A 13,954-nucleotide genomic window follows, 5' to 3' on the forward strand; every position below is an offset into this window, starting at 1 on the left:
CAGTGGGTGTTAGAAACGTCGCCCACTGGCCATCTTGGGCACGGGCGGAAGAGCCGTCAGAGAAGCAAAAAGCTTTATCTATGCCGTCGGCCTTGTGGATGCGACCATCACGCTAACAGGTGGGAAACAGACATGACAAGAAAAGATGTAAAATGATTCTGGAGGAGGCGTCCCTTCCTTTCCAAATCCGACTCTAAAGGCCAGGCAGAAGCTCACGTGGTTACTTCTCCATGGGTCCCTGGCGCTTACGCACCACGGGATCCAGTAGTTAGCGGCATTTCGACTGGGAGGCAGCTACATCTTCACTATCTCCTTACAGTGATCTAGAAGCTCCCACGGTCTCCTGAATGTAATTGAAACCTCATCAGCAGTCTCTAGCCCTTTTCGCCATTAAAATCTCTAAAATCACCTTCACCGCTAATCGCTGCCCGGCCCTCCTTTCCCATTAGTCACGCCTGCGCACGTGTAGGACGCCGCGGTGCATTGTGGACCCTGTAGTTCCCGCTGAGTTTATGGTGGCGTTAAGCGTGCTGTGGTGAGTTGTTGAATGAAGTTGTGGAATGAAGTTTTTGAGGGAGTGGTTGAATGAAGTGAACTTAATTGAACTTCATTTCACCGTCAAGTTGGTGGTCTTCCTGGCCCTCGGTTCCTTATCTGAGTTGTTGGTCCGGCTGACTCCCTACCTCACCAGCTCTCCTCTCCCGTCTGAGGGATTTGCGGCCTGGGAGGGTTGATACCTTGAGCGGGGAGCCCTAGACTGTTTTTCATCCCTATGATTTCTGTGTGGCTGGGGTGGAGGGCCTTCTGGTTGCGGTTTTAACTTTGTTCTCTCCTCTTCCCGCCCCTTTACTGTCCTGCTCATTTTCAGGACTGTTGTGATTGATCCATGTTGGCGTTAAACAGCGTTCTTTCTTGTGCCTTTTCCTCAGGTTCGCAGACTGGAATGTAAGAGGCACCAAAGAATTCCTGTCCTGCCCTTGCATTAGTGCTTGGGACCAAGGTTGGATGTCCCCTGATTAAGTAACCCCCAAAGAAGAGCCTTCATTTGTCGTAAGGGAGAAATAAGTATTTAGATAGATGCTCTTCGACGCTCAGAGTTTAATCATCAGTCCTTTAATATTGCTGTAGAAATAGATTTAAAAAAAAAAGAAAACATTACACTCACTGTCTGGTGCTACACTCACTGTCTGGTGCTGCCCTCGCTGCAGAATGGCTTTCTGTTTGTCTGGTGTTCGAAGCTTTCCTAAACTGTGGAAGAACAAACCTTTCCTTGGACTGGACCCAGGGCAAGCCTCTCTCTGTTTCTTTTCCCCCGGTTACTGTGCCATCAGGAGCCAACAGAGATGGTTTTCTCTTAAAACTGCGTCTTCACAGAATAAGAAAGCAGTGGATCTGCTGATTGCTAAAGCCAGATCTCTTAAAAAAGGAGGCAAGGACTATAAGAAGCAAGTTTCTCCTCATTATCTTTTTGCAGCTGGAGCTGCTAAGAAGAGATCACGTATGACTATTTCACAGAGTAATAAAGATCATGCCTTACCCAAGAAGTGCAGCAATATTCAACTCCCAATAAAACCTTTGAATTCAGAGGAGTGGGATAGACTTAAAGAAGATTTTGAAGGAAAGGCAAATTTTGAAGACTGGATCATTTCACAGATGGTTAAGTGCCATGCCTCTATAGATGTGGCTAAATCTCTACTGGCATGGGTAGCTGCAAAAAACAATGGAATAGTAAGCTATAATTTACTAATAAGGTATTTACATCTCTGTGTTACTCATAAGCAAACATCAGAAGTTATTGATGTCTATGAAATCATGAAATCCAGATACAAGCGCTTAGAATCTTCAGGTTACAGTCTTCTCATCCGGGGATTAATCCATTCAGACAGATGGAGAGATGCCTTGACACTGTTAGAGGATGTTAAAAAAATCATGATCCCTTCAAAAAAGAACTATAGTGACTGTATCCAGGGAGCTCTCCTTCATCAAGATGTGGACTTAGCTTGGAATTTGTATCAGGACTTGCTAGGGCATGATATTATTCCAATGATGGAAACTTTAAAAGCCTTCTTTGATTTTGGAAAAGATATAAAAGATGAGCACTATTCAAACAAACTACTAGACATGCTTTTGTATCTAAGAAATAACCAGCTGTTTCCAGGGGAATCATTTGTACACAGTATAAAAACATGGTTTGAAAGGTAATTTTGATTTTTCTTTGTATACCTCTTACAAGTAGCCCCTGTTTTGTGTTCTCTAAAAATAGCATAATCATTTTCTTCTAATCTATTACATAAAAGTAATGATAGAGTAGTTTTTTATGCTTTTCTTTTAAAACTATTACTTTGTTTTCTGAAGTTGTTTCTGAGTTGATTTCAGGAAGTTAATCTAACATGATGTATACCTATGACTAGAAATTGTAGCAAGAGTGGAATTTAATATTTTATTGGAGTTGTCATTGGTCTATGTTAGTATTTTAGAAGGTCCTCTGAAATCTGATTGGAATACTAGGCCTTATTTATTTTGTCTAATCTCAAGCATATAAATTGTTTGTTTTTCAGTACTAACATTTGAACTCAGAGACTTGTTTTTGCTAGGAAGGTACTCTATCACTTGAGCCATAACTCCAGCCGTTATTCTGTCTTAATTTTAACAGCATTCCAGAGTTTGCATTTTATTCTGTTATGAAAAATTTTAGTTTTGGAGTGTAGTTTTAGAAAAGTAGTTGACAAAAAAATGGGAAGCCTATTGGACAGGGATTAAGACTAAAAAAATAGGGGCTGGGAATATGGCTTAGCAGTAGAGTGCTTGCCTTGCATGCGTGAAGCCCTGGGTTTGATTCCTCAGCACCACATAAACAGAAAAAGCTGGAAGTGGCGCTGTGGCTCAAGTGGTAGAGTGCTAGCTTTGAGCAAAAAGGAAGCCAGGGACAGTGCTCAGGCCCTGAGTTCAAGCCCCAGGACTGGCAAAAAAAAAAAAAAAGACTAAAAAAAATTGATGGTTGTTTAAATGCAATTTTTGGTTTGAGTGAGATACCATGGGTCCTGAATTGGGGAGGAACAGGATACCAGTGGCTAACACCTATAATTCTAGCTACTTAAGAGGCTGAGATCTGGAAGGTTAAGGTTCAAAGCTAGCCTGGGCAGAAAGTCCATTAACCAGAAAAGTGCTAGATTGGAGGCCTGACTCAAGTACTAAGCATGCAGGAAAGCCTAGTGAGAGTGTGAGGCCTTGAGTTGCCCCAGTACTGGTCTGGTGCACATGCATGCATGTGCAAACACACACTCTCGCACACACACACATACACACTGGGCAAGAAGATAAGAAGAGATGGTGATAGAATCAACACAAAGTGATCATAATATGTGTAAAATGAAGGAGGAAAGGATAAACAATATGGCTCAAAGGTAGAATGCTTGAATTCAAAGCCCAAGTCTCACTATCATGTCCCCCCCCCCCCCAAAAAAAAAAAGGATTAAAACAGAATAGGCTAGCTCGGCACCTGTGGTTGGCATTCTCAACCTGATTAGGAATATAGTACCTAATAGTTAATAGTGGTATAAAACAATAGGATAAGAAATGAGAGAAATTACTCAGCAGGAGCAATTACTCTGGAAGCTTCATGGGAAAGGAGAGAGTTGACTTTGATTTAGAGATGACACTACTAAGGTCATCTGTTCTTTCTTTTTGTCAATCCTGGGGCTTGATCTCAGGGCCTCATACTCTCACTCACTCTACTATTTTTCTGACAGCTGGCACTCTTCCACTTGAGTCACTCCTCCACTCCCCAATTTTTTCTAGTTAATTGGACATAAGAGTCTCAGATTTTTCTTGGTTCTCAGATCTCAGGTTTCTGAATAACTAGGATTATGGGTGTGAGTCATCATCATCCAGCAGGCCATCTGCTTTCTCTGCAGCTACAGAGAAGGTAAGTTTAGACTTGGAAGAGATGAGGGTTGGATGGCAGGAGAGCCAGAAAGAATGAGATGTATGGTAGGGTCTACCAGTTCTTTATCACTATACCAACCACTCTTATTATTAAATATGTATAGGAAAGTATCCTGACCTTTTCAGAGGTGGATCTTACGGAGTTTCTTTTTTTTTTTTTTTTTTGCCAGTCCTGGGCCTTGGACTCAGGGCCTGAGCACTGTCCCTGGCTTCTTCCCGCTCAAGGCTAGCACTCTGCCACTTGAGCCACAGCGCCGCTTCTGGCCGTTTTCTGTATATGTGGTGCTGGGGAATCGAACCTAGGGCCTCGTGTATCCGAGGCAGGCACTCTTGCCACTAGGCTATATCCCCAGCCCCACGGAGTTTCTAAATACAGTGAATGTCTTTCTGTTTAGTAGGTACTTAACTTTTTGCTGATTTACTTCTTTGATTTTTTTTTTTTTTGTAGCATTCCTGGAAAACAATGGAAAGGACAATTCACCACAATCCAGGAAAGGTATAGGCCAATATTCAGATTATTTTGAATTTGTTTAAACCCAGGGCTTCATGCATGCAAGGCATGCAAATAAACTAACTTGTTTATCTTGAAATTGTTTAATTTTGTTAGCTATTGATTTAAAAATACTTAAGAACACTTTAGGGATAAGATAATTAAGATTATTTATAATTAGAGTGCTTAAGGGGAAAAAAGGTCATATTTTGCTTACAGAGACTCTATAATGCTCAAAATTTTTTTCCTGTTGGTATTTTGAATCTGTAAAACTATTTGCCTCTAGAGGTTTGGGACCCAGATATGATTGAGGAATTATTATTATTTTTTAAATTATTAAATATTTAAAAAGTTGTTATGAAGGTGATGTACAGAGGGGTTACTGTTTCATAAGTCAGGTAATGACTAAATTTCTTTGTGGACAATGTTACCCATTCCTTGGTTCTCTCCCAGTTTTTGCCTCCTGTCTCTACTCATAAGTTGGATAGTTCATTTTCAACATAGTGTCTATTGAATACCATTGCTGCATTTATTCACCCTTTGTCCCTCCATTCTGTTCCCCCCTACATATCTATACCCAAAGACAGATAAGTGAATAAACAAGATGAAAAGAAAACCTCTTGTTTCCATTTTCTGGAGTTCATATCCATAAATATTATTTTATATGGTCAGAGGCATTGCCTTTGTCTTCTTCCCCTAAGAGTATTTTCCTTTGGTCTCACTGTGTGTGAATGCCTAAAGATCAGGAATTTTTTTTTCCTTTATTGAGATTAAGTAACTACATAAATTTCACAGTACACATTTGAACCTTTCAAATGATGGACAATATCATTCTAATTTAGAAAGCTTATGAATTCCACGAACATTAACAATAAAAAAATTTTTTTGGAAGTGGCACTGTGGCTCAAGTGGTAGAGTGCTAGCCTTGAGCTGAAGAGCTCAGGGACAGCAGTGTGCAGGCTCAGCGTTCAGTCCCCATGACTGACAAAAAGAAAAAAAAACAAAAACAATTTCTTCCAGATATTTCTTCCTTCCTTTTGCTTAGTATCCTCTGTTCCTTTTTCTCTCATTTCCTCCCACCCATCACTGTCCTTGAGTTGCTTAGTTCACCTTCATCAATGTCCATTGCAGCTGTTGGGTCCCTCTGCTGTATTTTTTCACCTGCTTTCCCTTCATCTGTGCCCTCCTCCCAGCTTCCCTCAGATGTGTACATGTATACATCATATGTGAGGTAAAGAATATAGGGTCCTCTAAAAACTATAAGACAAACTAAGAAGAGGTCACTTGTTTCCTTATCTTTGGGGTTCTTTTCAATCTGTATATTATTTTATGAACATATGAAGAGGTGCTTGGGTCTTACTATTTGATGCTTTTCTCCCAATGCTGTCCTTATTTTGATCTCACTGTGTATTGATATCTTGAGTCTTGTTTACTTTGTCATATCTTGTTGCATTTTCAATCTACTATCTGCATATCAGGGAGACCATGCACCATTTGTCTCTCTGATCTTGGCTTATCTTGCTCTATGTGATTTCTTTTAATTCTGTTCATTTCCCTGCAAATACCATTGTTTTATCCTTTCTAATGGCTGTGTAAAATTCCATTGTATATATGTACCACATTTTTTGGATCCATTCTTCTGTAGTGGGGCATCTGGGTTGTTTCCATATCTTGGCTATTGCAAGCAGTGCAGCAATGAACATGGAGGTGCAGGTGTCCTTGTCGTATCCTGGTTCCTGTTGCTCTGGGCAGATGCCTAGGAGTGGTATGGCTGGGTCATAGGGTATGTCTATGTTTAGTTTTTTGAGGAACTTCCAAACTGCTTTCCAGAGTGGTTGTACTAGTTTCCATTCCCACCAGCAGTGCAGTAGGGTTCTTCTTTCTCCATATCCCTGACAGCATTTGTTGTCTGAGTTCACAACATAGACCATTCTGACTGGGGTAAGGTGGTATCTCAGGGTTGTTTTTATTTGCATTTCCTTTATGGCCAGGAATGATGAACATTTCTTCATGTGTTTTCTTGCCATTTTTACTTCTTCTGAGAAGTCTCTCTTTAGCTTCCTTGCTCATTTAGTGGTTTGTTCGTTTTGGGAGGGATTAGTTTCTTGAGCTCCCTGTATGTGATGAATTAGACCTTTGTCTGATGCATTGTCTGATGCATTGATCCCATTTGGTTGGTTGTCTTTCTAGTATAGTAGTTATATCTTTGGCTGTGCAGAAACTTTCCCATTTGAGTCTCTCTCCAACCTGTTGTGCCCCTTGGACTTTGTTCAGGAAGTTCCTGCCTGTGCCTATAAGTTCTAGTGTGTCTCCTACTCTGTCCTGCAGTAATTTCAGAGTTTTGGGTTGAATGTTGAGGTCTTTAATCCAGTTTGAGTTGATCTTAGTGCTTGGTGACAGGCTGGGACCCACTTTTACTTTTCTGCATGTGGCTGCCCAGTTTTCCCAGCACCAGTAGTTGAAAGGCTATGTTTTGGGGCTGGGGATATGGCCTAGTGGCAAGAGTGATTGCCTTGTACACATGACACCCTAGGTTCAATTCCCCAGCACCACATATACAGAAAATGGCCAGAAGTGGCGCTGTGGCTCAAGTGGCAGAGTACTAGCCTTGAACAAAAATAAGCCAGGGACAGTGCTCAGGCCCTGAGTCCAAGCCCCAGGACTGGCAAAAAAAAAAAAAAAAAAAAAAAAAAGAAAAGGCTATGTTTTTTCCATTGTATGTCTTTGGCCTTTTTGTCAAATATCATCTGACTGTAAGTATGTGGTTTTATTTCTGGGTCTTGTAATCTATTCCATTGATCTTTGGGTCTATTTTTGTGCCAATACCAAGCCGTTTTTGTTATTACAGCCCTGTAATAGAGCTTGAAATCTTTTACTGTGATACCATCTGCGTTGCTTCTTTTGCCTAGACTTGCTTTGGCTATTCTATAGGTCTTACGTTGTTCCATATGAATTTTTGTATTGTTTTTCTCTATTTCAGTAAAGAATGTCATTGGGATTTTGATGGGGTTTGCATTGAATTTGTATATCATTTTTGGCAGTATGGCCATTTTCACAATATTGATTTCCTGGTCTCCTCTTTAATTTCTCTCTTTAGATTTTTTTATAGTTTTCTCTAAATAGATCCTTTACGTCTTTGGTTAGGCTAATTCCTAGATATTTTATTCTTTTTAATGATTTTTCTTTTCTTCCTGTACATTGTTGGTGAACAGAAAGGCTAGTGATTTTTGTGGATTAATTTGGTATCCTGCTACTTTGCCAAAGTGATTTATTAGTTCTGTGAGTTTGGGAGTGGAGTCCTTTGAGTCTTTCAGGTATAAGGTCATGTCATCTGTGAGCAGAGACAATTTAATTTCTTCTTTCTTTATGTGGGTTCCTTTAATCTCCTTTTCTTGTCTATTGCTCTAGCTAAGGATTCCAGAACTATATTAAAAAGGAGTGGAGAAAGTGGGCATCCTTGTCTTGTAATCCATCTGGACCTAGGCTTTTCCTTACTGGAAGATTTTTGATGGCTTCCTCTATCTCATTGTATGTTATTGGTTTATTTAATTGATTTGTATCTTCTTAGTTCAGTTTGGAAAACTTCTCTAGAAATTCATCCATTTCTGCTAGGTTTTTCTTCTTTAGTCTGTATAAGTTCTGTAAATAGTTCTTTATGATTGTTTGGATGTCCTGGATGTTTGCTGTAAATTTTCCTGTGGTATCCCTTTTGATGCTCCTCTCTTCTTTTTTGTTAATTTTGCAAGAGGTCTGTCAATTTTATTAATTTTCTAAAAAAAAAAAAACTCCAGCTTTTTGTTTCATTAATTTTATGTACAGTTTTAAATTTTTCTGTCTTGCTAATTTCTGCCCTAATCTTCATTATCACTCACTGTCTAGTAGCTTTAGATTGAATTTTTTCTTGCTTTTCTAGCAGTTTTAATCACATCATGAGATTATTCACTTGATCTGCTTCTGTTTGCTTGATGTTTGAGCTAAGGGCACTGAGCTTGCCCCTCAGCACTGCTTTTGCTGTGTTCCAGAGTTCCTTTGTAATGTATTTTCATTGAATTGAATTGTAGAAACTCTCTAATTTCTTTTTTTTTTTTTTTAATAATTACTTGGGCTGGGAATATGGCCTAGTGGCAAGAGTGCTTGACTCATATACATGAAGTCCTGGGTTCAATTCCCCAGCACCACATATGTAGAAAACGCCCATATATGAAACTGTAACCTCTCTGTAATTCAATTTGATAAATAAAAAAAAAGAAAACGGCCAGAAGTGGCGCTGTGGCTCAAGTGGCAGAGTGCTAGCCTTGAGCAAAGAGAAGCCAGGGACAGTGCTCAGGCCCTGAGTCCAAGACCCAGGACTGGAAAAAGAAAAATTTAAATAATTACTTATTTATTGTCAAAGTGATGTACAGAGGGGTTACAGTTTCATTCGTAAGGCCATGGGTACATTTCTTGTACTATTTGTTACCTCCTCCCTCATTTCTTTTTTAATTTTTTTTGTGATCCAGGTGTTCAGCTCCATGTATTTTTTAATTTCTGCAGTATGCTTTGTTGTTAAGAACTAGTTTGATTCCACTGTGGTCGGGAAGATCAGGAATTATTTTAAAAGCTTTATCTAGGGGCTGGGAATATGGCCTAGTGGTAAAGTGCTCGTCTTGTATACATGAAGTCTTGAGTTTGATTCCTCAGCACCACATATATAGAAAAAGCTGGAAGTTGTGCTGTGGCTCAAGTGGTAGAATGCTATCCTTGAGCAAAAAGAAGCTAGGGACAGTGCTCAGGGCCTGAGTTCATGCCCCAGGACTGGCAAAAAACAAAAACAAAAATAAAACAAAACCAAAAGTTTTATCCAGCTGCCTGGCAGTCTACCTGTTTGTGTTTTCTGGTATAGTAATCTGTGATATTTTTAGGCTTGAAAAAATTGTGTGTATTTAATAATCACCAATGTTTGAAGTTCTCACTGACTTTCAGTTTCCTCATGCGGAGGAATTACTCATTTTAGAAAAAGTCCTTTTCCAGAACATTATTTAACATAAAAAATATTGCAATTGCAGTGGTCACTGTTTAGGCTGTGGAAAATCTTTAGAATCTATTCACCTAACTCCAGAAGAGTATGAATTTCTCAAGGAACAAATCATGAAGGATGTGATAGATGGAGGTAACCAATACAGGAAGACAACACCTCAGGTGAGTACAGGCTTTGTGTTCTGGACAGGTTCTTGACTTTTTTTTCTATAAATGCCAGATAGTGGGTATTTTAGGTTTTGTGGGTTATTTAGTCTCTATTGCAATTTTCAATTCTGCATAGACGATGTCTAAATGAATGAGTATGGCTGTGTCTTGATAAAATTGTTTGTGAAAACAAGCGGTAGGCCAGATTTGGCCCATTGTTACAGTTGCCAGTCTTCCAGAGATTACTTGGAGTTTCATAAAATAATTGGGTATATGATCATCCCGAGTAGATAGGATTATAGGTAAGAGCCACTGGTGCTCTACTCTTTCCTTATTCTTACCCCAATCACGTGTCCTAATTTTTTTGCCCCCAGTCCTGGGGCTTGAATTCAGGGCCTGGGCATTGTCCCTGAGCTTCTTTTGCTCAAGGCCAGCACTCTACCACTTGAGCCACAGCGCCACTTCTGGCTTTTTTTGTTTATGTGATACTCAGGAATCGAACCCAGGGCTTCATGCATGCTAGGCAAGCACTCTATTACTAAGCCACATTCCCAGCCCAGTGTCCTAATTCTTGTAACAGAGATTTAAATTACTAATAGTAAGCTATTAATAGTATGGTAATTATGCAATGATGGTCATATATCAAGCACTTCTTACAATACTCACAAAAATCCTGCAACGCTATTACCATTTTTAAGGTGAAAGAGTATAAGAAATGTATCTGAAACCAGGTGTTGGGGATTCATGCCTGTAATCCTAGCTGTTTAGGAGGATGTGATTTGAGAATTATAGTTAGAAGCCAGGCTGGATAGGAATGCCCATGAGACTCTTATCTCCAATGACTACCAAAAGCTGAAAGTGTAGCTGTGGCACAAGTGTTAGAGCACTAGCCTTGAGCAAAAAAGCTCAGGGACAGTGCCCAGGCCCTGAATTCAGACTCCAGGATGGCATAAAAAGAAGAGAAAAGAAAAGATATCTCTCTAGCCAAGCACAGTGGTTCACATCTATAATTTCAGCTACTTGGGAGGCAGAGATGGAAGCACTGAAGATCCTGTTTTGAGGCCAGCCTAAGCATAGGTGTTCAAGAGACTCCATTTCAACACATGCCTGGGTTTGATAGCTTGTACCTGTCATTCCCAGCAATGTGTAAAGGCATAAGTAAGAGCATCAGCACCCAGGCAGCCCAGGGCATAAACTTAAGATCCTGTTGGAAAATAACCAATCCCAAAAAGCGGCAGGAGGTATAGCATTAATTGATAGCGTGCTTGCCTATCAAACAAAAGTCCTGAGTTCAGTTCCCTGTACTAAAAGAAAACAACAACTGTATTTTTGTTAGAGTGTAGTGGGAACACATGGCTGAGTTGATTTGGGATTTCATTTTTGCAAGATGGGTGAGGTAAAAAGAGGCAGGCATGGCTTTTGAACACTTCTGGTGATTCAGAGAAAACCCATTCTTGGTAAGCCTGTAGGGAAGGAATAATGGGGAAGCTAAGTGTCTAACAGGGAGAAGAAATTAGAGCCTTTGCTCTCACTTCTAATTTCTTCTGAGTGCAGGAAGAAATGGGTCATTTAAAAGTAAGAAAGTAGCAGAAGGGAGATTAGGCGAGTTTTTAAGTATTGTAAATTTGGATTATTTGTGAGAGGATTAGGGAATGCATTGGGTGATGAAGCTTGGAAAGAGGCTGGAAAGGTAAGTTTGTAGTACCATTGATCTCTCCTGATGGCCATTTTCAGTACCCCTGGTCTTGCAGGATTTGGCTAGTCTGGTTTAGTTGAAGAAAAATAGGAGTTGAGAGAGTGGGTGAGAGAGTGGTACAATGATGGACCTCATATTAGGGTTACTACGCAAGGAAGTGAAGCTCATGGATTGTGAGGCAGTAGACACGAGAGTAAACTAGAAGGTCATGCATAGATGGTGTTTTGGCTATCAGGAGGTTTTGATTTTGATTAGAACTACGCTACCATTCCAGCCTTTTTCTTGCGTTATTTTTCAGATAGAGTATCATGTTTTTACCTGGTATTTACTTCAAACCACGATTGATCTTGTTACCTCTGGGATCACATGTGTAGCACCCTGCCTGGCTAGTTGAGATGTTGGTCTCACTATTTTTTGCCTGGGCTGGCCTTGGACTTGAATTATGATTCTCCCAATCTCTGTCTCCCAAAGAGCTTAGATAACAGGCGTGTACTCACCAAGCTTCCTTCTTTCCTTTTCTTTTTCTTTTTCCATTTCCTAGAGTACATTTTGATAAATAAATATTATTTTATAGGATCAGATGCACATAGGCATTGCATTTTTGTGTTCTTCTCCTAAGATAATCCTCTTTGGTCTTACTGTGTGTGCCTTCTTTTTTTTTTTTAATGCTGCCTTAGAGATCAAACGTAAGCCCTTTAATAGGAGTAATTACAACTACAATTATGAAATGCTTGCTATGTACCAGCTATTTTGCTTTGCCACTTAAGCTGGGGGTGAAGACTGAGTCAGTTAAAACATTCTTGATCTGTATGGAGGTTCCATGGCCAACAGATCATTACTACAAAAGCAAAGTGTTAAGCACACCAGCAAATCATGGCTCATGGACTAAAGTTAGCCCACTACTGGTTTTTATAAATAAAATTTTCCTGGGACGCAGATAGATTCATTTACTTACATATTGTCTGTGGTTGTTTTTGTTGTGCTGAATTGAGTAAGTACAAAAGAGGCTATGAGGCTTGCAAAGCCTAGCATATTTACCATTTGGATTTTTACAGAAAACATTTGCTGGGCCCTGGTGACTCACACCTGTAATGCTAGCTAATCAGGAGGCTGAAATCTGAGTATCAAAGTTTAAAGCCAATCCAGCAAAAAGCTGGAAGTGAAGTTAAGGCTCAAGTGATAGAGTGCCAGTCTGAGCAAAAAAGCCAGTCAAATGTGTGAAGGCACTATGTTTAAATCCTATTACTGGTACATGCATGCCTGGGCACACGCATGCGTGCACACGTGCATGCACACACATTTGCAGCCCTGACATAGCTGAATGTTGTATAAATCTCAGCTTAGGCGATGAGTAAATTGATAATGAATTTAAAGCAGCAATGGGGATGAGAGGGCCTCTTGCTCTTTTCAGAGTGTGGAATAATAAGCAGCTCCCGTTAAACCTTGTGGTTGATGCTGAGGAGATAGTAAAGTGTTTTAAGGAAGATCCATACACACACACACTCAGACACGCACATGCACACATACACGCCCTTGCATGCTGCATACATACGTAATTTTAGAGACCTCTTAACAGCTGGGTAGGAGTTGAAAGAGATAAGTTACAAACACTGCCATCTAGTGGAAGCTCAGTGCTGCATTTGTAGAGAACTATGGAAGAAAGCTCGGTGCTGGTGGCTCAAGCCTGTAATCTTAGCTACTCTGGACACTGAGATCTGAGGATTGTGGTTTGAAGCCACCCAGGCAGAAAAGTCCCCATGAGACTCTTAACCTTCAGTCAACCACTCAAAAAACTGGAAGTAGAGTTGTGGCTCAAAGTGATAGAGTGCTAGCCTTGAACAAAAACAAGCACCAGTATTTTTTTTTTTTTTTGGTGTGTGTGTGTGTGTGTATGCGTGCATATATTTGTGCTGATATTGGAGCTTGAGCTCAAGGCTCTCTTGCTTAGGTTTTTCTCCTAAGGCTGTTGCCCTATCTCTTGAGCCACAGCTCTACTTTTGGCTTGTTGTTGGTTAATTGAAGAGTCTGAAGGACTTTCGTGCTCTAGCTTGCTTTGAACCATAATCCTTAGATCTCAGCCTCTTGACTAGCTATGGTTACAGGGACTACCAGCTTGCTTACGGCTTAATACCAGCATTTGATTTGGTTCTAATAATGAGGGAAAAAGAATGATGTCCATGATTCCAGCTTGGTGGATGGAAGATAAACTCTCACTTGCTTATTTCTTTGCCTCCACCCCCCTGGAATGAGGCTGTCTATCAGGAAGAGGTATGAACTTGAGTTTTAATGCGAACCAAAGACCCAGAACTTGGTGTCCAGCTTTAGTAAGAAAGACAATGCTAGAGATCTGGGGGACCATCATTACCATAGTAAATGAAACTTCCAGAAAGCTTGACCTCATCTAGGAAGCATGACAAGAGTACTTGGGAGGGCAAATGGGGAACACAACCTAGGAAGGAAAGTCAGAAGTCCCCTGTAGTCACAGAACAATCAGAGTAAGATAGACTACACAAGAGAAGTCACATGAACTGTAGAAATCCAGTGAGATTGGACCAGAAAAAGGTCCATTAGATTTGGTGACTAAGAAGTCATTGATGACCAGAAGTGAGAGCAGTTTCAGTTTTAGATTGTCAGTTTCAGCCAGGTTATAGCAGCTAAAT

At 40.2% G+C, this 13,954-nt stretch overlaps 1 protein-coding gene across 2 annotated transcripts in view; it reads left to right on the top strand.

Annotated features, from left to right (window-relative positions):
• The first annotated feature begins 26 nt into the window (after nucleotides 1–26).
• Nucleotides 27–13,954, top strand: part of LOC125363340 (protein only RNase P catalytic subunit) — a 110,240-nt gene continuing 96,312 nt past the window's right edge. The window contains exons 1-4 of one of the 2 annotated variants that reach the window (XM_048362498.1): nucleotides 27–119; nucleotides 930–2,198; nucleotides 4,394–4,441; nucleotides 9,481–9,613. In XM_048362498.1, coding sequence (XP_048218455.1) covers nucleotides 1,210–2,198; nucleotides 4,394–4,441; nucleotides 9,481–9,613 — 1,170 coding nt within the window. In that variant the 5' untranslated portion in view covers nucleotides 27–119; nucleotides 930–1,209. Of the gene's footprint in view, nucleotides 120–402; nucleotides 536–929; nucleotides 2,199–4,393; nucleotides 4,442–9,480; nucleotides 9,614–13,954 lie in introns of those variants that run through there. The other variant, XM_048362497.1, reaches the window with a different exon arrangement.

This window comes from Perognathus longimembris, chromosome 14, assembly GCF_023159225.1.
Source record: "Perognathus longimembris pacificus isolate PPM17 chromosome 14, ASM2315922v1, whole genome shotgun sequence".
Classification (NCBI taxonomy): Eukaryota; Metazoa; Chordata; class Mammalia; order Rodentia; family Heteromyidae; genus Perognathus; species Perognathus longimembris.